The following is a 23801-nucleotide window of genomic DNA, read 5'->3' as shown; positions in this document are numbered from 1 at the left end:
AGCATAAAAAAGGAGTAACTTTTCACCTGGGCAAAACCATGTTGCATTGGAGGGAGAGGTTAATTTAAAATGTGGGACAGATTTATAGTTGGGGTAGGACATGTTCTAGATCAACTTTAAATTTCAGTGTAAAAATAAAGCTATCAACTATTTGTGTTCTATATGAAAAAACTGACAGCATTTAACTTATGTGCAAAATAATAAACTAGTTTACACCCATTACATTGTAATATGGTTTGCCCCAGAGAACATTTACTCCTTGTCTTGCCTTACTTTCCTTAATAACTCATGCCCTGGCTGTTTTTTCATGTAGCACACAAATACTTGATAATTTTATTTTTACACTGAAATTAAAGTTTATCTATGACATGCCCTATCCCAATGATAAATATGTCTCTATATTTTAAATTTACCTCCCCCCTCCAGCGCAACGTGGTTTTGCCAAGGTGCAAAGTTGCTTATTTTCTTTGCTTTGCTCCAAACTCAAAATCAGGCCCTATGTACTGTATACTGAATATATTTTCCCCTCACATTACATCATCTGTTGCATTTTTTTCAGGTTACAGCGTTCTTTCAGTAAAAGCTCCATTCTATAAACAGCTTAACCTGTCTGCAGGGTAATCCTTCTGCAGACAAAAGGTCTTATGCAGAGTTGAATGTACGCCTGTTTGCATAAATTGTGTGATTTCACTATACACATGCTCACAAAAAAATAAGCTACGTCTGTGAAGAGCTGTGTACACCCAAGAGGCGTGACGGGGGAGGGAAGGGGCCTTCTAACATAGGGCAAGTACAGTAAAGACGTGTTTGCGGAATTTTGAGCTGATGAAGATCAGAACCTAGACAGATGCACTCTACCTTTTACAGCTGTAGAGTGTGCACCAGCCTAGAGAATGGTGCAGATACATGGTAATGATAATGGCGATCGTTATCACTAACTAACTGCTTCTAATTGGGTGATTGTGATTTCACTTCTGAAGAAGCTGGCTGCTCTCTTAGTTGATCATGCACATATTATAGGACCTTGTGTTTTCCCCTTGGAAATGTTTACAAAGTCTTATTGCGCTAATGACCTGGTTGTGTATGCGGATGTAAGTGTTTAGTCTATTGGCCAGCCTACTTCCCCTGTTACATCATTCACATAACATTATTTTTTTTATTGATTATCATTCATATACATTATGCAGTGCAGAGAATATGGAATCATTCACATCAGTCCCTGCCCATTTGGACCTTAAATTCTACGTTTTCTAACACACAAAATCACGCTAAGGTCCATTTTGGAAGCAGCCATTTAATATAACACTATGATTTTGGACAGTGGGGGAAACCAGAGCTAAAACTGCATTCGAAAAAATATTAATCTACTGCCCTTAACTAACAACTATATGGTTAGAATTTTCCCCAGAGATCTGTATTTGCAGTCTGACTTAATATGATGGTTTATAAAACAATGTAACACATTAAACAAACTGCAAAACACTTAAATAAATCTCTGGTTGCAACATTAGTATGTTATAACGTTTGTTAACAAAATGATTAAACACCACAATAGAATACATCCGTTTTGCTTGACGTTAGTTAACATATTTGTATGACGTGTGAGATGAAAGGGAAGGGAAGATAGCATATTTAGCACATTGATTCATCTTTTCAGTGTTGTAGGGTCAATGAGTACGTTTGGATGACGGTACCAATTATAATGTTGTGCTTGTTACTTCAGTAGCAGAAGGACTTCCTCCAGATGACTCCAACCAAGCCAGAGTCTACGATGAGATCATGCAGCCAGTGGTGCATTCTGGGTATTTGAACAAGGCCGCTGTCATGAGCAAGACATTCACAGCCAAGAAGTCGAAAGATGGTAAAGTTCTGTGGTTTAACATACAGGTCATAGTAGTTAGTGGAAAATAATTATCACAAAGTAAAAAAGCAAGCAAAAATAAAAATATTGCAAACCTGTGATCCTGTGAAACCAACCTGCTTCTAATGAAAACCCCTAGGGAATAAAATATATAGAAATGTGTGAAACCACTTCACCAAATCATCTATCAAAGTCTTGTTAAGAATGTGTGAGGTGCGCAGGCCCACCAGCCACTTCAACGACAAGGATAGATTTGAATATATTTCATGTAGCACACATAATATCTTATACCTCAAATACAAAGTGCTCAACAATATGACCTTGTTTAATGATTGATTTTGTGATATCATTTTGTTATATTAGTGGGTAATAAAGTCAGTATTCATATGCTGTCTTTGTATCTATCATGCTAGGGGCCCATTTACATGTGGGGCCCTTGAAAAAATCTTCTGGGAGCATCATTGACCATTCAGAGTCTGAAGTTTGACCTCTTTAGGCCTGATCTGTCCTAGGGAAACAATATTAAGCTGCATCAATGACAGATATGTTTCTCTCCTCAGTATATGCTGTTCTGTGATACCTCGGACATTCTAAGATGTTGTGTGATACTATACAGGAGTAAAATATGTATCCTAATGTCAGATATCAGAAACAATATAGTTACACCGACATTCTGATTGGCTGGTTACCTTGTAAACATGGCTGGGAACTCTTTCCTGGAACATTAGGTAGAGAATTACACTTGACTATAAACCACGCCCACTTTTAGGTGCAGTAATAGACTCTGATGATAATAGATGCCCCTAAATGGATAGTGATTTTAACTGGTGAATACCCTGAAAGGGAAATTCCAGTCTATACCTGTAAGATCTACTTTCATTTATGACTTCAGTTAATCATGAGCATGATGGGGGCATCAGAACTGCTTTTATTACATAACTCTTGAATGTTTCAAGTATTTTTTATGCACTGGTAAAACGCGCTTCTCGACAGAAGTGCAACTGGAAGTTGCAAAATACGCCCCATTAAAAATATAGGATAAGTTCCTTTCTCCCGCCTCTAAATTGCTGCAAAAACCTAATGCTGATGGCTGTGCATCATACTACAAGCAAGGAGCTTCCACACAATGCTCCCTCTCTAGCCCTTTAATTAATTTTAGTAATCTGAGTCCACAAACTTAAATCTCATTTTTGCCTCATCCACAAATAGATGTAGTTGGGACAAGCTAAAAAAAAAAATCATCAAGTCCACTAAGCCAACCAGAAGCTGTCACATGACACAGGCTGGTACAATCTATAAGATTATTTTATTGAATCCTTGTAGTAGAACATATAATGTGTATTTTCCTTTGTTCAGAATTCCACAAACACTGGTGTGTCTTGGAGAAAACCCTCATCTTCTACGAGAATGACAAGAACACAGAGCAAATCGGAAAGATTGAACCATCGGAAGTTGTTTGTATGGGAGTAAATAAACTGGACATTTTAAACAGCCCAGTTCCCGTAGAGAGGTATGGGTCAGGGGGAAGTTGTGCATGTAGAGATTTAAATTGTTCATTACAAATCAATCATCACAGAAAAGCCACCCACATTAAGAAGCATACATAGAATACTACACTAGTGGTGTTTAAGTGTAACATTACAAGTGATCACCAAACAATATCTACTAAGGGATCACATCATTTCAGAGAGGGGTCGCTCCTCTCTTAATTTTTTGAATGAGGGTACCCCTTAGTCTTTAGGTCCCAGGATGGAGGAGATTTGGTACTCTTAGTGCCCTATCCCCATCCCCTGACTCTTCACAATTTACTGCAGTTTAGTGGATGTGTAGGGTAGACAATTTATAATGTCACCGTGACAATGTGATGATATCATCAAGGCCGCTTCTCTCCCCCCAGCTTCCACTGGGTTTTAATGCCTTGCCAATGCTTCTAGATTTTTGCATTTATACTCCTGCAGTGCTAAGCACATGTGGGACTCTTATTCTTAGCACTGAAGAGGTTAAAACAGTCTATTCACTGACCAACATGTTTGTGCTACTATAATTAGCTAGCCCTATAATTTAATCACATATAACAATCTCATACCACAAATGGTGTTTGGTTAAATGACCAAACACATAAACAGATTTCCATTGCCGCGCTCACATATTTTTAGTAGAGTAAAGATATTTTCCTAAATGTAATGTCACTGGAACATGATTATGTAAAACTGATCCACTGTTGTGTAGATGAAAGCTCTTGTTGGACAATACCTCTAAGATACGTGTCCTATGTTTTAGGTTTCGATTCACATTTGACATTTTCCTGACGTCAGAAAAAGTGCACCAATTTGGAACTGACGCTGCCGAAACACTCCAGACCTGGACAAGTGCAATAGGGAAGGTGAGGGGATTATTTTAGCAATAATTCAGAGATTTCTTTGTGAATGCTGTTTGGAGGTGCTGATAGAAGATGTTCATCTCTCTGCAGTGGTTCACCCCAATCAGTTGTCACTGCCTTTTGGGGTACGAGTTCCAGCGTGTGGGGAAGATGCGTTACAAAGCAATGCTGAACCCAAACCAGTGGATGGAAGGCTTTTTCCTGTTACAGAAATGTCACCTGTTCATCTGCCCCGAGGAGCAAGGGGCGGCAGAGGACAGCGTCAACCTGCGTGGTCTCCAAGAGCTCAGTGAGTTTTATTATTTACAAAGGAAGATTTTTGATGTTCTTGTCACCAATAAAGACACCAGTCACTTTGCAAATGCTTTTCAGATAACCGTCAGGTCAGTGTCTGGATGCTGGCTATAAAAGGTTAAAGGCTAAGTTCAAAACATACTTACCAGCTTTAGTAGAAAGTTGGTTTCCGGGAGCCTGCTGGGGGAGGTGGGCGTGATGGGGGCAGGGTTCCAAATTGCGCCGGGAATCGCGGCGTTTGGGACCTAATTCTGGCCATTTCACTAGGAAGTAGGCACTTCCTAGTGAAGTGGGCAGATCCGGGAGATTGCCACACTCTCCCGGGAGTCTGTGAGACTCTCGCAAAATGCGGGAGTCTCCCGAACATTCCGGGAAAGTTGGCAAGTATGGTTCAAAACAACAAGGTAAAAGTGGTAATGTAATAAGATAATAGCACACATCAGATTTAAGTAAAGAGTTTTTCTTTGGTGAGGATTTTCAACCTTGTGCCTCAAGTACTCAGTTCAACTGGTTACTTCGGTTGAGGATAAGTTTAAACCCCAAAAGAGAGGTTGGTTCTATCACATTTACATATGACTATAACTGGATGAGTGTCGTTGGCTTTCAACCATTACATGTCTGTATTTCACACACTGTAAAGTAGGGGCACACTGTACCCCTACAACAGCACCTTTCGCCTTACCTCCTGCAAAGGTCCCCAGTACAGGCGAGTCGGAGAACCTGCCATCTATCCAATAAACCACATTGGTAAGGAACACAATATAGTATGTTCACATTGTAGTACCTGTCGTACATTATTTAATTATACATTTAAAATAATGGTAACTGGAGTGAAATATGTCTCCTGCCTATAGTGATCCTTGTATACTTTCTTTTTTCTTTTGACACTAGCTGTATCGCCAATTGCAGAAAATTCTGAAAAGAAAGATATATTAATACTGGTGGAGAAAGGAAGGTAAGTTTTATGTGAAATCCTAGGAATAGATGGATGACTATACATGGGAAACATGTGCCACCTGGTGGTCACTGTTCAGAAGAGCAGATCATAGATTACATTTTAACTTGCAGTGTGTCACACACATCACACACAAAAACCAAAGATACTCACAGAGCAATCTTAATGCTAAAACGTGTTCATGATTTTGTATTTTATATCTGAAAGTTTAGGCTGTGCTAACCAAATGATTGATGTGTCTGAGATCTACATCCATGACTGTATTTACCTTATTGGTGAACCAGTAAAATAATGAAAGTGTGTTTGCTAAAATTAAAGATCATATATTCAGCTTGTTTTCATTGTGTTGACCTTGAACTTTGCTTTCTTTATGGTCATTTTCTATGCTGACCTCTGGAAGCTGCTATTCTTCTATTGTGCACAGGGACTAGTCTTTCCTTCCTGTGTCAGCCGAATGATGTTGTGCTTCTTATTTCTCCTAAAAGGACCTTATATTTACAAGGCTTTACACGTGCTGACTTCTTGGCGTGGAGCACGGACATCCAGGCAGCAGCATGCAGCGGTGGCAACATGTTACGAGACCAGCAGCTTAGTAGAAACGACATTCCCATCATTGTGGACAGCTGCATCGCTTTCCTTACTCAATATGGTGAGCCGTGTATTGTAGAGATATTACATCCAAGACAAACTATTTCATACAGCAATGTAAACTAGTTAGTATTCGTGGATATAATTATTTAGATGTATGGTGTAATTTACTAACTTGGGGCCTGATTCATTAAGGATCTTAGCTTGAGAAACTTCTTATTTCAGTCTCCTGGACAAAACCATGTAACAATGCAAGGGGTGCAAATTAGTATCCTGTTTTGCACATAAGTTAAATACTGACTGTTTTTTCATGTGCAAAACAGAAATCTAATTTCCACCCCTTGCATGGTTTTGTCCAGGAGACTGAAATAAGAAGTTTCTCAAGTTAAGATCCTTAATGAATCAGGCCCTTGGTGCAGATAGCACAGATGTGCTAGACTAATAAAATTTATGTCTCATTGGCTGCTAGTAGAGATGACCAAACGCGCAGATTTTGTAAATTCACATTTCACAATTGATGAATAAAGCAGGGACAAAGACTGACGACTTACTCTGATGTTTGGCGTGGTTGGGGAAGGCCTGTGAACACTTAAATTCCTGCCAGTGATACATGAATATTTCATTGAATTGTTTAGAAGATTGCAGTCATTTCTAGATGCTATAGCTGGCTGTGCATTTTACTGCAGCAAATTACCAAATAAATCCACAGATATTTACTTCCCAAAATATACTGTAAAAATAATACCGTATGCCCCTGTAAAAGCCTCAGCAGGTATCTACATTGGATTACTAATCACATGTCTAATATCAGTGTCACGCAGTGTTATCAGAGTGTTATGGTCTGATATGAATCTCTCTGCAGGCCTTTGTCACGAGGGAATATACCGTAAAAACGGTGCCAAGTCTCGGATAAAGCTGCTGATGGACGAATTCCGCAGAGACGCCCGAAACGTCAAACTCCGCATCAGTGACAACTTTATTGAAGATGTGACAGATGTATTGAAGAGGTTTTTCAGGGAGTTGGATGATCCCATTTTCACCACAGAACTTCACCCACAGTGGAAAGAGGCTGCAGGTAATGCCACATTTACATAAGAGTAAGCCAAACAGTTTTCTCTTGTTACCTTCTAAGAAACAATGCTACATGCCCCTTGTCATTATACTCCTGTATTGTAATGCAGGCAATGAAAACTCTTATTGGGATACGCTCCTGTATATTATATAGCTTGTTTTTAGTATCAGTGACACCAGAGGAGGAACTAGTGAGCTGTGGGCCCCGGTGCAGGGTAGCAGTGAGGAGGGGACCGGGGTCCACAGCTTGCTAGATCCCCATGCAGCGGGTCCTATTATCTCCATGGACCCCGGTGCACCGCACCTGCAGCACCAATGGTAGTTCCGCCACTGAGTGACACTATTAAAAGTGGAACTAAAATAATCAATAAATAAAACACTTATTTTAAGAATCCAGGTATGAACTATCTATTCATAAATGTGGACATAATAGATGGGTACTTTGTACTGGGTTACATCAATACTATAGTATCTGGTCTTTACTGGCTGGGGGCTTCCATAATGTGTTCTGTCCAAGTTGGCATGTTGTGCTGTCTAGACTGAGAGCAGGGAAGGTTCTATGGTAACAGTAATGATTTATGATATATGTATACTGCGTTCTTATAGGTTACTTGTATATGAGTTTCAGTGCAGAGCAGAGCTGGAAAGATCAGGCCGTTAGGTGCTATGGCCCAGTTGGTGTATTCAGCCGCTGCCTGCGCACGCTGTCTGATCACCATCATCAGCATTTTGCACCAGGTCTAAACATGTGGTCTAAAATGACCAAAATGTCCATCAAAATTGCTACACTGGTTAAAGGGACTCTGACTCTACATGTTTTATTGTCCCATTGTACTTGTTATATATAAATGTTAAAGGATGACTGAATATTGTAGATGTTCTTGTTATAGGACTTTACCTAGTTTCTTTCATGCTGCCAAAATCCCGTTATATCATCCCAGAGCTCTCCTATCAAATTAATTTGTGAGCAATCGTAACATAATAGCTTGGGGGCATAGCCCAGTGGCAAGGGATATGTGTGGCATCATTGGGGTGGCATCACTGAGAACTTGGTCAGGTTTGGAAAGGTCCAAAATATGGCAGAGAGCTGTCAAGGAGGTGATAAACACAACTTCATAATTATGCTTCCTGCCTGCATAGAGCTATATCTATCATATACATTCACCTTACTGGGCACAATTAAGCTCAGAACAGTTTTGATGCCGGTGGTATTTTAAGTAATGGTTCGGTATAATGGCCCTAGTGTTATGCCCACACCAACATTTTATGAACTCTCCCTGATTTTAAGCCATACAGCTGCCATTTGTATGAAAAAAGTATCTGAAAATAATTTAGCACAAATTGTGGTTAAATGTTTATAATATACAAATAATGTATTCATTGGTGGAACTACCCTGGAGCAGCCCATGCGGCTGCTATAGGACCCAGAGGTATGGAGGTCTCAGAGATGCTGGTCAGTGCTCTTCTGTGGAAGGAGCTTGTGCTCAGTGAGGCCTTGTTTGGGCCTTTAGTTCAAGAACTGTACTGAGAATCCAAACAGGGCCTCACACACATGCGTCAGCCCCCATGATTAGTGGAGTGTTGAGCCCCTGAACACATCATTAATATATACAATTTGAAAAAGATTAAAATCAATAATATGTACAGTGAGTGAGCACAGAGGCAAACCTGCCAGCCTTGGTCTTTGTGGCCTTTTCACAAATCCTGGTCCGCCTAGTGTGCACATTAATTAACCATTGGACGAATAATCATTAATAAATGGGGGGAAAATAGCAACTTTCAAAAATGTGAAATGTTGGTGAAAACTACGTTTTGCAGTTAATGAAAGTACGTTACAGCCACAGAGACTCATACACAATAGCAGTGTGTTATATATGTTCAGATGTCATCATTATACTGTAGTAGGCATGTGAACAATTGAAGTTGCTATTTTCCATACATAACGTTCAGTATCTTGCTATATAGATTTATGTTTGTTGTTAGTTTACCCTAAAACGAAGGTACTGCTCAGTAAACCATGAAATTAAAACCCGCGAGAAGCAACAGGAAGGCAGAGTGTACGCTTACACATTCCTCTTGCATTAAATTTATTTCAGATTTTTACAATTTGTTTTGCTTATTTTTCAAATTTCTCTTACATACATACATCTCAGCATTTCAAAAGGCCAAAGGGACACTTAAAGGATCACTAAACTGCAAAATTGGAATTTGCAGGAATGAAGAATGGAAGTTAAATACATTGTTCAGTATTAAATTCACTTTCCATTACAGCTCTGTAAAAAGTAAATAATTACCTTCCCACTCCATAACACACAGCTGAAGGTCATCCCTCTTCATCTCTAACTCTCTAAATCTTCTTGCCATCACTGAAACCTGGCTTACTTCCTCTGACACTGCCTCTCCTGCTGCTCTCTCCTATGGGGGTCTCTCCTTCACTCACTCCACCAGACCGGATGAGCGCCCAGGAGGTGGAGTGGGCCTCCTCCTGTCCCCTAACTGTACTTTTCGGGTTATTCCTACTTTACCTTCCCTCTCCTTCTCCTCCTTCGAAGTTCACTCCATCCGTCTCTTCTCCCCTATCCACCTTCGTGTCTCCGTCATCTACCATCCCCCTGTCCCTCTTCCTCGACAACTTCGCTGCCTGGCTCCCCCACTACCTCGCCTCTGACCTCCCCTCCATCATACTTGGCGACTTTAACATCCCCATTGACAACCGTTCTGACCCCGCCACCATCAAACTTCTCGCCCTTTCCTCCTCTCTTGGCCTCACTCAGTGGACCTCTTCCCCCACCCACTGTCTTGGTCACTCCCTCGACCTTGTCTTCTCTCATCTCTGTGATCTCTCTGACTTCTCTAACTCTCCCTTCCCACTCTCTGACCACCATCTCCTCTCCTTCACTCTGTCGTCCTCCCCCGCTCCCGCCTCGCCTAAAGTCACCCTCACTAGGCGCAACCTTGATGCTATTGACCCTTCCTCTTTCTCCTCCTCTCTTAAAACTCTAATATCACCTCTTCCTTCCCTGGCCTGTCCTGACGAGGCGTCCTCTCTCTACAACTTCTCCCTCACCACTGCCCTTGATGCTGTTGCCCCGGCCTCCGCTATCTGCAGACGCCGCCTTATTCCCCAACTCTGGCACTCCAAACTCACCCGCTTCCTGCAAAAGTGCTCTCGCACTGCTGAACGCCTCTGGAGGAAATCTCGCTCCCTGGCCGACTTCCTTCACTTTAAATTCATTCTCTCCTCTTTCTGCTCCGCCCTTTCCCTCGCTAAACAATCCTTCTTCAAGTCCCTCATTTCTTCTCAATCCTCCAACCCCCGCCGCCTCTTTGCCACCTTCAACTCCCTCCTCTCTCCCCCTTCCTCTCCCGTCCCGCCCTCCCTCTCCGCTTCGAACTTTGCCACCTTTTTCTCTTCCAAAATTGAGGCCATCAGACTGAACATCTCCTCTTCCCCTTCTCCCGCCACCCTCATCGCCTCTCCTCCCGCCAACAATCAACTCTGGTGCTCCTTTTGCCCCACAACAGGGGAAGAAGTTAGCTCCCTCATTCTTTCCTCTCCTCCCTCGACCTGTCCTCTCGATCCCATCCCCTCCCACCTCCTTCGCTCTCTTTCTCCCACTGTCTGCTCCTACCTTGCTCACCTCTTCAACTTATCACTCTCCTCTGGTGTAGTCCCCTCCTCCTTTAAACACGCTCTTATCTCTCCCATCCTCAAAAAACCCAATCTTGACCCCACCTTTCTCGCTAATTATCGCCCCATCTCACTGCTCCCCTTTGCCTCCAAATTACTTGAGCGGATTGTCTGCAGCCGACTAACCAGGCACCTCTCGGTCTTTTCCCTCCTTGACCCCCTCCAATCCGGCTACCGTCCTCTTCACTCCACCGAAACTGCACTGGCCAAGGTTACTAATGACCTCCTATCGCCAAATCCAAGGGTCACTTCTCCCTACTAATCCTCCTTGACCTCTCTGCAGCCTTTGACACCGTGAATCACCCCTCTTGCTGCAAACCCTTCTCTCTTTCGGCCTCTCCGGATCTGTCCACGCATGGTTCACCTCATACCTTGCTAACCGCTCCTTCTCTGTATCCACGTCCGGCTCTTCCTCCTCCTCCTACCCTCTCCCTGTAGGAGTCCCGCAGAGCTCCGTCCTCAGCCCTCTTCTCTTCTTGCTCTACACTTCCTCCCTTGGTGCTCTCATCTCCTCCTTCGGTCTTCAATATCACCTTTTTGCTGACGACATTCAACTCTACACCTCTTCTCCTGATCTTTCTTCTACCCTCCTCTCTCGTATATCTGACTGCCTCTCCGCCATCTCCTCCTGGATGTCAGAGCGTTTTCTCAAAATCAATATCTCTAAGACGGAACTCATTGTCTTTCCTCCGTCCAGACTCCCATCCCGCCACGACCTCTCTATTGTCGTCAACAACACCACCATCTCCTCTGTCACCCAACTTCGCTGCCTGGGTGTCACCCTCGACTCCTCTCTCTCTTTTGCCCCCCATATTCATGCTCTTGCCCAAGCCTGTCGCTTCCAACTACGCAACATCGCCCGCATTCCGTCCCTTTCTCTCTCAGGATGCCACTAAGACTATCATCCACGCACTCATCATCTCCCGCCTGGATTACTGCAACCTCCTCTTCACCGGCCTCCCCCACTCCCATCTCTCCCCCCTCCGCTCTATACTCAATGCGGCCCGAGACTCATCTTCCTCTCACGCTGCTCCTCCTCTGCCTCCCCTCTCTGCCTTGCCTTACACTGGCTCCCCTTCCCCTACAGAATTGTTTTCAAACTCCTCACCACCACTTACAAGGCTCTCTCCAACTCTACTGCCCCTTATATCTCTAGCCTCCTTTCCATTCACACTCCTGCCCGCTCCCTGCGCTCGGCCCTACGATCGACGCCTCTCCTCAACCCTTATCACCTCTTCCCACTCCAGAATCCAAGACTTTTCCCGCGCTGCCCCCCTTCACTGGAATGAACTCCCTCGTTCCATCCGCCTCTCTCCTACTCTGTGCTCCTTCAAACATGCGCTGAAAACCCACCTCTTCCTCAAAGCCTACCAACCATCCACATAATCCCGCCTCTCGCTCTCAACTCGCTCTCCCCCTTACCTTATCTGGCTCCCCCTGTGCCTGTTCTGTTCTCCCTCCCTTAGGATGTAAGCTCACTTGAGCAGGGCCCTCTTCCCTCATGTCTCCCTACCTGTTCTTCTACTCCGTTTTTTGCACCAGCCTGCCTAGAGTTTCTGAAGTATTGGTATTTTTGTTTATTGTTTTGTACTGTTTCACCCTGTATAGTCGACTGTTTTGTACTGTGTACAGCGCCGCGGAAACCTTGTGGTGCCTAACAAATAAAGGATAATAATAATAATAATCCCACATGTTCAGGACGGTGTTCCAAAGTGCAGGTGTGGCACTACTGCCATCTGTACATACCTGACCTGGCTCTTCCCGATCAAACATACACAGGGCCGGATTAAGGGAATGGAGGCCCCTGGGCTAAGGGGGCTTCCATTCCCCCGTGAGGCCCCCAATGTGAGTCACCCGACGCCCCCCGTGAGGCCCCCCCAAGCGCTTACCTGTCAGTACAGTCCTCCTTCCGCGGCGTGCTGTAATCTTTTTACTGAGTTCACTCTCGCGAGATCTCCTCAGTAAGCAGATTACTGAGCGCCAGGGACGGATGACTGCACTGACAGTGCTCAGCAGCATTGATCGGACTGGGACTTTGAAGGGCCCCCTGGATGCCCGAGGCCCCTGGGCTATAGCCCAGTTAGACCTCGGGTTAATCCGGCCCTGTACATACAAGGTGGAACTGGAAGCTATCATTCGGGCTTCCAGTTCCACTAGTAAAGAAAAAAATCTTTCATAGCCGTTCCTATTAGAAAAAAATACTTTAGATAAAAGATACTGTAGATAAAAAAAAAAATTCTATTAAATTCCTATGCTACCCCCCCATCCTTATAACATTCGTAAATAGGCTTCCCCATGTTTTGGGAAACTTTTGGACAGCCCTTTGAAAAATAAAAAGATCTTCTCCCTTTTATAAATAGGCCCCTCAATCTTTGTTCTGAACACAGGATATAGGTCTGTATGGGTGTAGGGATGTATGTGTGTAGCATAAACCTGTTAGAAATACAAGCATACAATATGTAAGACAGTTAACAGTTAATTCCTTGAGTTAATTTTTGTTTCCTCCTCCCAGCTGCCTAACATTACACCTGACCCTGGAAACATGCAGGGTTTTTTCTAAGCTTCATGTTGCAGCAATGTCTGCATTTATGTGACATTTAAAAGTTTGCTAATTGAAATATATTGTTACTCAGTTACAAGAGTTTTCATATGGTCCCAATTTAGGCCTCACTGAATTTACTGGCTCCAACTATCGTGTCAGCACACATATGTTTATTGCAACATCAAACGTAGGTCTAGAATTTATGGGTAACAGGAAAAGATCCTAAAATAAGCAGAGGCAATCCAGGTGTACTGTAGTTGTGTACTTTTATTTTAAAGTACACATATGAGCTGTAATTCAATTTATTTTTAAATATTCTCATATTTAATCATAATTCTGGTGTTATTTATTGCAATATGTTAGCAATGGAGTGTCACAACAAAAATCATTTTGGGATTTGTTCAGGCAGAGGCATCATGGCACTAAAATGTTTGGGAACCACTGGTAGGGTGGAGAATTTTGGCTCCTTTACTGTTTTATTCTGCTGTGGTTGTAAGGTTTTACAGTTTAGTTACTAACAAATACTGTACTCTTAAGAACAGAAGTTATTGGGCGTCACTTGGCAGAATTATGTAATACTGCACATTGCAATAGAAATATGCAACAGTAGCAAATGTGATGAAATGATAAACCTATTAAAAACAAAGCTTTGATTTCTGTGCAACACAACAAGATAATTACTAGTACAAGTTTTTGATAGAGGCTGGTCTATAGTCCCGAAATAGCACACGCACTATTCTCGTTTGCCATTATGTTAACTCCTGATAAACTCAAATTAAAATAGGAATAGGATTAGGTTCCTATTATGTCTTTCCCTGTTTCGGACCTACAAGGAAGTACTGGGTTCATTTTATAGCCTGAGGAATCCACAGGTCACATTACAGTCCTATCTTTTCATTTCAAAGTGATGGCAGCCCGAGTTATATTATATGTCTTGCAGAAGACTTTTAGAACAAAAGCAAATCTTGAAGGCAGCTTTCTGCTTGCAAACTATTGTTTAAAAAAACTTTTTCTTTCATGCATTATTGTCCTGGTTTGTGACCCAACTGGCTTATTTTTCAGAACACCCTGAAAGGTCGAAGAGACTGGAGAAATACATGGAGCTGATTAATCATCTTCCTAAGGTCAACCGAGCTACACTGGTTGCACTGATCGGTCATCTCTACCGGTAACGAGCTTTAGGAATCTCAAATATTGCTATAAGTTCCAAGGAGCTGTGCAGTACATACAGTATACAGTGGTTTTCATATGGTAGTAACACTAAAACTGGCCAAACATGGTCTGATCCTGGGCCAGAGGGACATGACTACAGCATCAGTTTACATTGCTGGCCAATGTGATAGATCCAGTCATTGGGCGCTTCAGGCTGAGCAACCAGATCCCATGTGGAGGCTGTTATTTCAGTTGTTGGATAATTGCCCACACAGGCCAACCAGACCTGTGGGCATGACTGTAAATGATCTGATGTATTTAGATCAGATTTGTTTGGCTATGCTGATTGCTTTGGGGCAGCACGCCCATGGCCCATGGCAATATTGGGCCATCTTACCAACATCATAAGTGATATTACTACATGTGTATCCAGCATCAGCCCCATTTCAGAACTCGTCCAGGCCATTGGCAGTGCTAGGGCCAGTATACTTGAGGTTCTCACCAAGCCTCCTGGCACCTGCATACTTTTATTCCCTCTCCAACACCCTGCTGCAATTACTGCTTTCTACATTCATTGTATGAGAAGTGCACAGTGACACATATCACTGGGTGATTCCTCTTGCACTCTTGTTTGAGGAGCGAGATAACTCACAGTGGCAGTAAATGTGGCGCAGGAAAGATAGGTTACTTCCTTTTCCTCCTCTCTATCATACCGCCGCCTATAACAGCACTGCTCCAACACTGTGTGTATCACCGTGCTCTGTCTCATACAGAGGATTGGAGTCATCACTGCTGGTTATGGGGTTACATGGAGGGGGGGTGGATAAGGACAGAGGTGAGTGGCCATTGGATGGGGGATGTCACGTGATATAGTGGGACGATATGCCCGTGGAAACTGAATTGCATCTAGTTTGTGCATTTACAGTACAGTACCCAATACCTATTAAATGACTTTTTTTTGTTAACCTGCTATGTAGTAAAGTGATGTATATGAAAAAAACATAGACTTGAGGCAAAAGAGTTTCATGAAAAAACATAGTAATCTTATTCATCTCAGATATTTTAGGTTTCATCAGCATCTTGGCTTATGTAAAAAGCAACCTAGGTACATTACGTTGCCATTATCTACCAACCTAGCTGTACATCATGTGTACATGAGCCAAGTGAAGATATTGTGAAGATGTAAACAATGACGTTATTTTAGTATACAGTCCAAATTGTTTTGTGAAATCATCTATAACACAAACTAAATAGACTCCATGGTTTGGAACATACACAATGGGAGTGTTGACTGTAGATATATATATATTTATACATAAACCAGTAATGTATAAACATTCACTGTGGAAGTAAAGAGGAATGTATATTCTTGTGGAAAGACAGATTCCTAATGTGAATATTTAAATAACCTCTAAATAACCTCTGTGCTAGATCCCCACCCTTTCCAATAATAGTACTTTGGTGGGATTCTCCCATAGGATACCACAGCATTCGCTTAATTTAGAATGGTCCAAGCACTCACATATTCACAGATACCTCTGATGACCACCTTTGGGACTGCTTGACTTTCTCTGTAAGCCTTACAATTTCTTTGTCTAAGCTTTACTGCTGCGGAGAGACCCAAGCACTACCGAAAAATTAGCTGCAGATGTCCCACCAGGAGGGGACAACAGGGGTAGCTCTCCTGGGCTGGTTCACCAGGATCAGCCCACCCAGGCCCAGAGAGAGGAAGGAAAGTGAGGCGCATACGTGATCAGGCTACAGTGTTGGGGGACCATTTGTGACAAGGATAGAGTTGAGAGGACATATGTAACAATGTAGGGAGGCAGGGTCATATTTAACAAATAAAGAGTGAGGGGAACATATGTGACAATGAGAGAGTGGGGCCATACGTGACAATGAAATGGAGAATGGGGGCCATATGAAACAATAGGAGTGTGTGTGTGGAGGTCATGTGACAACATAAACAAGTGTGGAGGTCATGTGACAATAGGAGTGAGTGTGGAGGTCATGTGACAATAGGAGTAAGTGTGGAGGTCATGTGACAATAGAAGCGAGTGTGGAGGTCATGTGACAATAGGAGCGAGTGTGTAGGTCATATGAAAATGGTGGGAGGATGGAGGACATATGTGACAATTAGAGGGAGAGTGGAGACTATATGTGACGATAGCATGGAGTGTGGAGGTCATGTGACAAGAGTGGAAGGATGGAGGGCATGTGTGACAAGGATGGGAAGGTTGGATTTATATGTGACAAGGGGAAAATATAATATTCCTATATAATGGCTGGGGTTAAAGTTGTGGCAGGGGTTCTTTCCCACATGGAGCAGCAGTGCCATGAGCTGCCTTGAGGAAGACTAGTTCCCTCCTCCAACTTGCAATGCAGCAGTTCGGTACCTGTGGGATGGGGATTGGGGTAACTAGGGAATGGGTTGGAGATGGCGGAGCATATGTTACAAGGAGAGAGTGGTGGCGGAGCATATGTGACAAGGGGAGCGTGAGGAGGTCATATATGACGTGGTAGGGAGGCAGGATCATATGTGTCAAGGAGAGAGTGTGGTGGTTATAACTGACAAGGGGACAGTAGGGAGAGGCATAAGTGACAAGGAAAAAGTTGGGACAAGATGTGGGAGGATAGGAGGCATATGTGACAAGATCAAGAGGGTTCGGGGCATATGTGACATAATAGAGCAAGCTCAGGGCATATTTGACAACAGAAGGGAAGGTGGGGGACATATGTGACCAGGGGAGAGTGTAATATTTCCCATGTAACGTGTGGTGGAGTTCATTATCAAAGTCAGTGCAGGAGTGGGTACTAGATTGGTGGGAACTGTGGGGATGGGGTGAAGATGTCAGCCACAAGATGTCCACGCACAAAGGGCAGAAATATGGGGAAAAGGGAACCTGCTCTTATCTTCTGTCCTGGGATCTGATGGCAGCCCTGTCTGTAAGTTATGTGACCTTACTAAATAGAGCATATACTGGAGGCGCCGTAGTAGGAACACCCATCAAAATACTAGGGAGGGTAATTATTACATTAGTTATTTAATGTAGAAAGTCCCAGTACATACCTCCCAACTGTCCCAGTTTAAGTGGGACAGTCCCGGCTCTAAGTCAGTGGTGAATGGGTGTGTCCTTTGCACTGCAGGGATGTATTTAAGAGATGGGGTTAAGGGCAGCCTTACTCTCAAGAGGAGCTAGCCACACCTCTGGGGCAAATGCACGACATGGATACACCCTCTTTTTGACGGGGCATAGTCTTTCCCAGATTACCAAACATTGAATGTTGGGATTTATGCCATTAAGACTGATCTCAATTCAAGTGCAGCATTGTGCTAACAATGTATACACTAGCCTAGGGATTTGATCATGTCTGCATGCAGAATCTGTAGCATACTGCTGTGATTTTCAGGATTCTCCGTTAATTTACATTTTTAAAATATTTTGCTAATTGAGACAATGGCATCAGTGTAGGTGGAATTATGAATTAACTTTTGTATCTTATTGTTTCCAAAATTAAATTATCTGCCTTTTTTTCAGGGTCCAGAAATGTGCAGCTTTAAACCAGATGTGTACCAAGAATCTTTCCCTTTTATTCGCTCCCAGTTTGTTTCAGACTGAGGGGAAAGGAGAACACGAGGTGAAGATCATGGAGGATTTGATAGACAACTATGCTAGTGTTTTCTGCGTAAGTTATTTTTTTGTGTGTGTTTTATGTTACCTTTCATGATTTCTTACCTATGTATTTATAACTGGGCAGGCCTACATCTCGCCTCTCCATATTGAAACATATATATGGGCAGCACGGTGGCTAAGTGGTTAGCACTTCTGCCTTACAGCGCTGGGGTCATGAGTTCAATTCCCAACCATGGCCTTATCTGTGAGGAGTTTGTATGTTCTCCCCGTGTTTACGTGGGTTTCCTCCGGGTGCTCCGGTTTCCTCCCACACTCCAAAAACATACTGGTAGATTAATTGGTTGCTAACAAATTGACCCTAGTCTGTGTGGGTGTTAGGGAATTTAGACTGTAAGCCCCAATGGGGCAGGAACTGATGTGAGTGAGTTCTCTGTACAGCGCTGCGGAATTAGTGGTATTATATAAATAAATGGTGATGATGATGATGATATCTGTTCGACAACCACAGACTTGAATGCATCTCCACAATTCTGCCAGTAGATGGCAGACTGAAGCAGTATCCCATAATCTCTTGTCATTCCGTGTTACTAAAGGTTGCAGGTACTGTACATATTAGAAAAGGCAGAGATAAGGTTAGGGTCTGGTAGCAGATGGAAATACATTGATGACTAGAGGCATTTTCATGCTAATACTTTTGTGTACCATTATAGAACAGTCAGTACATTTACTTATAGTCAAAAAATGTAGTGTCATTTTCACACATTTATAAGATAAAAACAGGGTTTCTCTGTCACTATTAAACTATGCACTATCGATAACTTGAAGACACTAAGGGGTCCAAATATCAAGACAAATATGGAGGAAAGAGCTGCACATTCCAATGTACTATAAATCTCAAGTAGATAAAATAATCTAAGCTTGAGTTAGGCTCACCTCAATACCAGAAAGGCCCTGGGCAAACCCAAAATTTTTACAGGGGAAAATACCAAATACTCATCCCCTATTAATCATGATCTGTGTCTCTGCTATATGTTTCTGGTTAATCTAATTATCATTACTTGGACAACATTAGGAAACATTGGAAAAAACTGTCTGTTTGACATAGTGGTTATCTCTCTCTGTATATATATATATATAATATGTTTTTCTCTTCTCCAGATTGACGAAGAGCATGTGACACAAATGGATTTAGAAAACAGCCTAATTACCACTTGGAAAGATGTCCAGGTAATGACTACCTACAGTATATTAACACCACATGACCTATATGTAGGTTCTGCAAAACCTTCACGTGTCTGCTGCCTAGACTTGTCAAATGTTTAATCTAAAGAAAATAACGCTTTGCACTTGATTTAACACAATTGTACTCAAGACACGAAAACCTCTCTTTTATGTCAACAGTTATCACAAGCTGGAGATCTCATTATTGAGATTTACTTGGAAAGAAAGGAGCAAGACTGCTGTGTCACCTTAAAGGTCAGTAATTCTAACAACTCTTAAAATGTGTCACATTTTCCTTTATATAATTGTATTTCAATAGGTCTGCAGTAACGGTGAAGACTGTAAAGTAATTACTATGCAGTTTATATAGCAGTACATGATAACCGTGGTGTATAGTCACGCAATAATAAATCAGTTCAGGAGAGAACTCGTTCCTTGTAAGTATATTTAAGAATAATTATATTGTTATAACTCCTGTTTGTTTATGGCACATTTCTAGAACATATAAAGCAAAATACACTTAAATCATCAGAGTTTGGGGAATATTGAGGCTCCAAATGCTTCTGATCTTCTAAAAATATAGGACCTCATTTAGGAGCAAATCCAGGTGCCAATTTGCACATGAATAAGCCATGGAGCAATGTAAGGGGCACACAATTACTGTTGAGCTAGGACACGCCCCCTCCAATCTCTGCACATTTTAAATTTGCCCCCCTGCAGCGCTCCATGTTTTAGCCAAGGTGCAAAACAGCTAAAGTTACTCCTAAAGCCAGGTACATCCTACAGAAATTTTTTCCTGGTGCGATATTTTTAACGATTTCAGCAATGACTAAAAGTCCTGATCTGCATGACGTTTCATGTGTACACGCCTACACGATATTACACGGTTTACCCTAAGGTCGGTGCTCTTCATCTGTCATAACCATCGGCTGAAAAGATAGTGACTCTGTAAATCATGACATCTTTCATATGCATTGACCTTGTGCGGGGACCTTTTTTTCTTGTGTCATCAATTAGCAGCGTTTGTTAAATATAGATGTATTTCATTAAACACTGTTGTATTAAAGGTCTTCTTACTTTCATGTAAAGTACTATATTAATTAAAATACCTACAGATGAGTCTTTTAGGTTAAAAGTGCAATATGGAGACCACTGAAGCACATTTTACACCCCAGTAACACCTCAGGTCCAGTCTATTTCATTGTTAGAGGGGGCATGCTGAGCACGAATGCTCAATGTGCCATTCACCAAAAACAAAAGGTGCTCAGTCTGTATGCAGATATAAACTAGGTAAATAAAGTTACAGACAAACAACTAACACATAGATCCAGTTAAAGCTGTAAATGAGTGAGAAAGGCAATTAGGGCAAACTACTTAAATATTTTTTGTGTGGTGTTAAAATAGAAGAAACAGCCCTTATAGAACAGTCTGACACACAGGTAACACTGTTTGAACTGACTTTATTTTGCACAAAGAATTACATTCAGCTGAAAACACAATACACAGAGAAACATAATCATCATCATCATCTATTTATTTATATAGCGCCACTAATTCCGCAGTGCTGTACAGAGAACTCACTCACATCAGACCCTGCCCCATTGGAGCTGACAATCTAAATCCCCTAATTGAGAGAGACTAAGTGCAATTTAATAGCAGCCAATTAACCTACCAGTATGTTTTTGGAGTGTGGGAGGAAACCAGAGCACCCAGAGAAAACCCACACAAACACGGGGAGAACATACAAACTCCTCACAGATAAGGCCATGGTCGGGAATCGAACTCATGACCCCAGTGCTGTGAGGCAGAAGTGCTAACCACTCAGATATACTTTGTAGTACAATACAATATGGTACAAGATATGCCATCCTACACTATACATCAAGTAGTGCACTACTTATGCATCACTTCAACAAGACCCACAGTTTCAACACGCAATGTATGTGAGGGGGAGGTAAGTGAAGTGGGTAAGTGAGGGTGATCACAGGCTTGAAGCTTTATTGAAGGACAGAAACATATAAGGGGAGGATGCATATATGAATTGAACTGTTTTACTCTATTTGAGCAATGTTACTGAGCTGACTTGTGACATCATTCACTGTTAGGTCTCTCCAGTAATGACAGCAGAAGAACTCACCAATCAGGTTCTGGATATGCGGAATATAGCAGCCAGCGTGGACATCTGGTTGACTTTTGAAGTCTTTGAAAATGGTGAATTGGGTAAGTTCACCATGCAGTGAACCTAGATCCCCTTTAAAAGTAATCGAAAGCGATTCTTGCATAAATTTGTTTTAATTAGAGTAGCTAACATAAAAATCTTCTATCTGCATGTTCTCCTATATTGTATCCCTATGTTAGTCTGAACCCCTTCCCTACCTCGTGACTGTCCAGTGATGGACTGTCCTAACCACCTACACTTAAAGCGTAACTAAGGGAAAGCAATAAGCCCATGATAGGTGTGGGATTTAGCACACAGCTGAATGTATGACAGTATTTATTCAGTTATTATCTTTGCCCAGAGAGACCTCTACATCCAAAGGAGAAGGTCCTAGAGCAAGCTCTGCAGTGGTGCAAGTTGGCCGAGCCAAGTTCTGCTTTTCTTCTTGTAAAGAAGGTCTCATTTGGGGAAGGAAGCTGTCTTTTCACAGGTAAATTATAACTTCAGGTTTTGGAAGAAATATATTCAAAGAGTTTAAAGAAAATACAATACTTAAAGCAAATCCAGACTATGCCTACATGAGAGGGACTGGGCAACAGTATAAATACATTGCATAGACAAAGATCTAGTAGGCCTAATTATACATATGGCTTTTATAGCAACTTTATTTTAATTAGGTACAAAGAGAGAATCTCCAAAGTGTGGACTGCTAAAGTGCAGAGAAGAAACGCCAAAGCTGCTGGGGAGTAAGTTCCAGGAGAGATATTTTGTTATCCGGGATCATAAGCTTCTGCTGCTTAAGGAGAAAAAGGTATACAAATATAGAACTTATAATAACTTCTACAAGAATCCAACCTTTCAGATAGAACACAGTTTATTATGATGAATCATGTAGGGATGTACCGAATCCACTATTTTAGGATGTGTCCCAATCCCGAAGCCTAGTAAAAACTTGCATGCTTGTTTTATTTATTTTTGAACTTTCTACAATATAAAATTTAGGGATGAGCGCACTCGGATTTATGAAATCCGAGCCCACCCGAACGTTGCGGATCCGAGTCGGATCCGAGACAGATCCGGGTATTGGCGCCAAATTCAAAAGTGAAACTGAGGCTCTGACTCATAATCCCGTTGTCGGATCTCGCGATACTCGGATCCTATAAATTCCCCGCTAGTCGCCGCCATCTTCACTCGGGCATTGATCAGGGTAGAGGGAGGGTGTGTTAGGTGGTCCTCTGTGCTGTTTAGTTCTGTGCTGTTTAGTTCTGTGCTGTTTAGTTCTGTGCTGTTTAGTTCTGTGCTGTGCTGTGCTGTGCTGTGCTGTGCTGTGCTGTGTTCTGCAGTATCAGTCCAGTGGTGCTGTGTGCTGTGCTCTGTCCTTCTGAGGTCAGTGGTGCTGCTGGGTCCTGTGCTGTGTCCTGTTCAGTCCAGTGGTGCTGTGTCCTGTGCTCTGTGCTTCTAAGGGCATAGTTATTTCCCCAATATTCCCCTGTGTTTAAAAAAATAAAAAAAAGTTTTTTTAAAAAATACCAAAAACTACTTTAATATTTTTTAATTACCACAAAATTTGCACAACCAATCCTGCAGTATAAGCCCATTGGTACTGCAATATTACCAAGTTCACACATTCAGCAGTAAAAGTCCAGTGGTACTGCAATATTACAAAGTTTACACATTCTGCAGTATCAGTCCAGTGGTGCTGTGTCCTGTGCTCTGTCCTGCTGAGTTCCGTAGTGCTGCTGGGTCCTGTGCCGTGTCCTGTTCAGTCCAGTGGTGCTGTGTCCTGTACTCTGTGCTTCTAAGGGCATAGTTATTTCCCCATTATTCCCAAGTTTTTAAAAAATAAAAAAAAAGTAAAAAAAAAAAAAAAATTTAAAAAAAAAAATATATATAATAATTATAACCAAATTTGCAAAACCAATCCAGCAGTATAAGTCCATTGGTACTGCAATATTACCAAGTTCACACATTCTGCAGTATCTTGTGCTACATATAATGGAGACCAAAAATTTGGAGGATAAAGTAGGGAAAGATCAAGACCCACTTCCTCCTAATGCTGAAGCTGCTGCCACTAGTCATGACATAGATGATGAAATGCCATCAACGTCGTCTTCCAAGCCCGATGCCCAATCTCGTAGTACCGGGCATGTAAAATCCAAAAAGCCCAAGTTAAGAAAAAGTAGCAAAAAGAGAAACTTAAAATCATCTGAGGAGAAACGTAAAGTTGCCAATATGCCATTTACGACACGGAGT

General features: G+C 42.1%; 1 protein-coding gene across 2 annotated transcripts in view; it reads left to right on the top strand.

Annotated features, from left to right (window-relative positions):
* The window catches only part of ARAP3 (ArfGAP with RhoGAP domain, ankyrin repeat and PH domain 3), a 135023-nt gene that overhangs the window by 87925 nt on the left and 23297 nt on the right, over positions 1–23801 (top strand). For both annotated transcript variants that reach the window (XM_075210001.1, XM_075210000.1), the window contains exons 15-28: positions 1727–1861; positions 3218–3371; positions 4142–4244; positions 4332–4530; positions 5427–5490; positions 5976–6139; positions 6941–7153; positions 14445–14550; positions 18074–18221; positions 19328–19396; positions 19571–19645; positions 21496–21610; positions 21910–22038; positions 22226–22359. In XM_075210001.1, the coding sequence (XP_075066102.1) occupies positions 1727–1861; positions 3218–3371; positions 4142–4244; positions 4332–4530; positions 5427–5490; positions 5976–6139; positions 6941–7153; positions 14445–14550; positions 18074–18221; positions 19328–19396; positions 19571–19645; positions 21496–21610; positions 21910–22038; positions 22226–22359 (1808 nt within the window). The remainder of the gene's footprint in view (positions 1–1726; positions 1862–3217; positions 3372–4141; positions 4245–4331; positions 4531–5426; positions 5491–5975; positions 6140–6940; positions 7154–14444; positions 14551–18073; positions 18222–19327; positions 19397–19570; positions 19646–21495; positions 21611–21909; positions 22039–22225; positions 22360–23801) is intronic.

The sequence above is a fragment of the Mixophyes fleayi genome, chromosome 4 (assembly GCF_038048845.1).
Source record: "Mixophyes fleayi isolate aMixFle1 chromosome 4, aMixFle1.hap1, whole genome shotgun sequence".
In the NCBI taxonomy this organism is placed as follows: Eukaryota; Metazoa; Chordata; class Amphibia; order Anura; family Limnodynastidae; genus Mixophyes; species Mixophyes fleayi.
The sequence above is the reverse complement of the archived record's forward strand: the minus strand, read 5'-3'. Positions and strand labels throughout refer to the sequence as shown.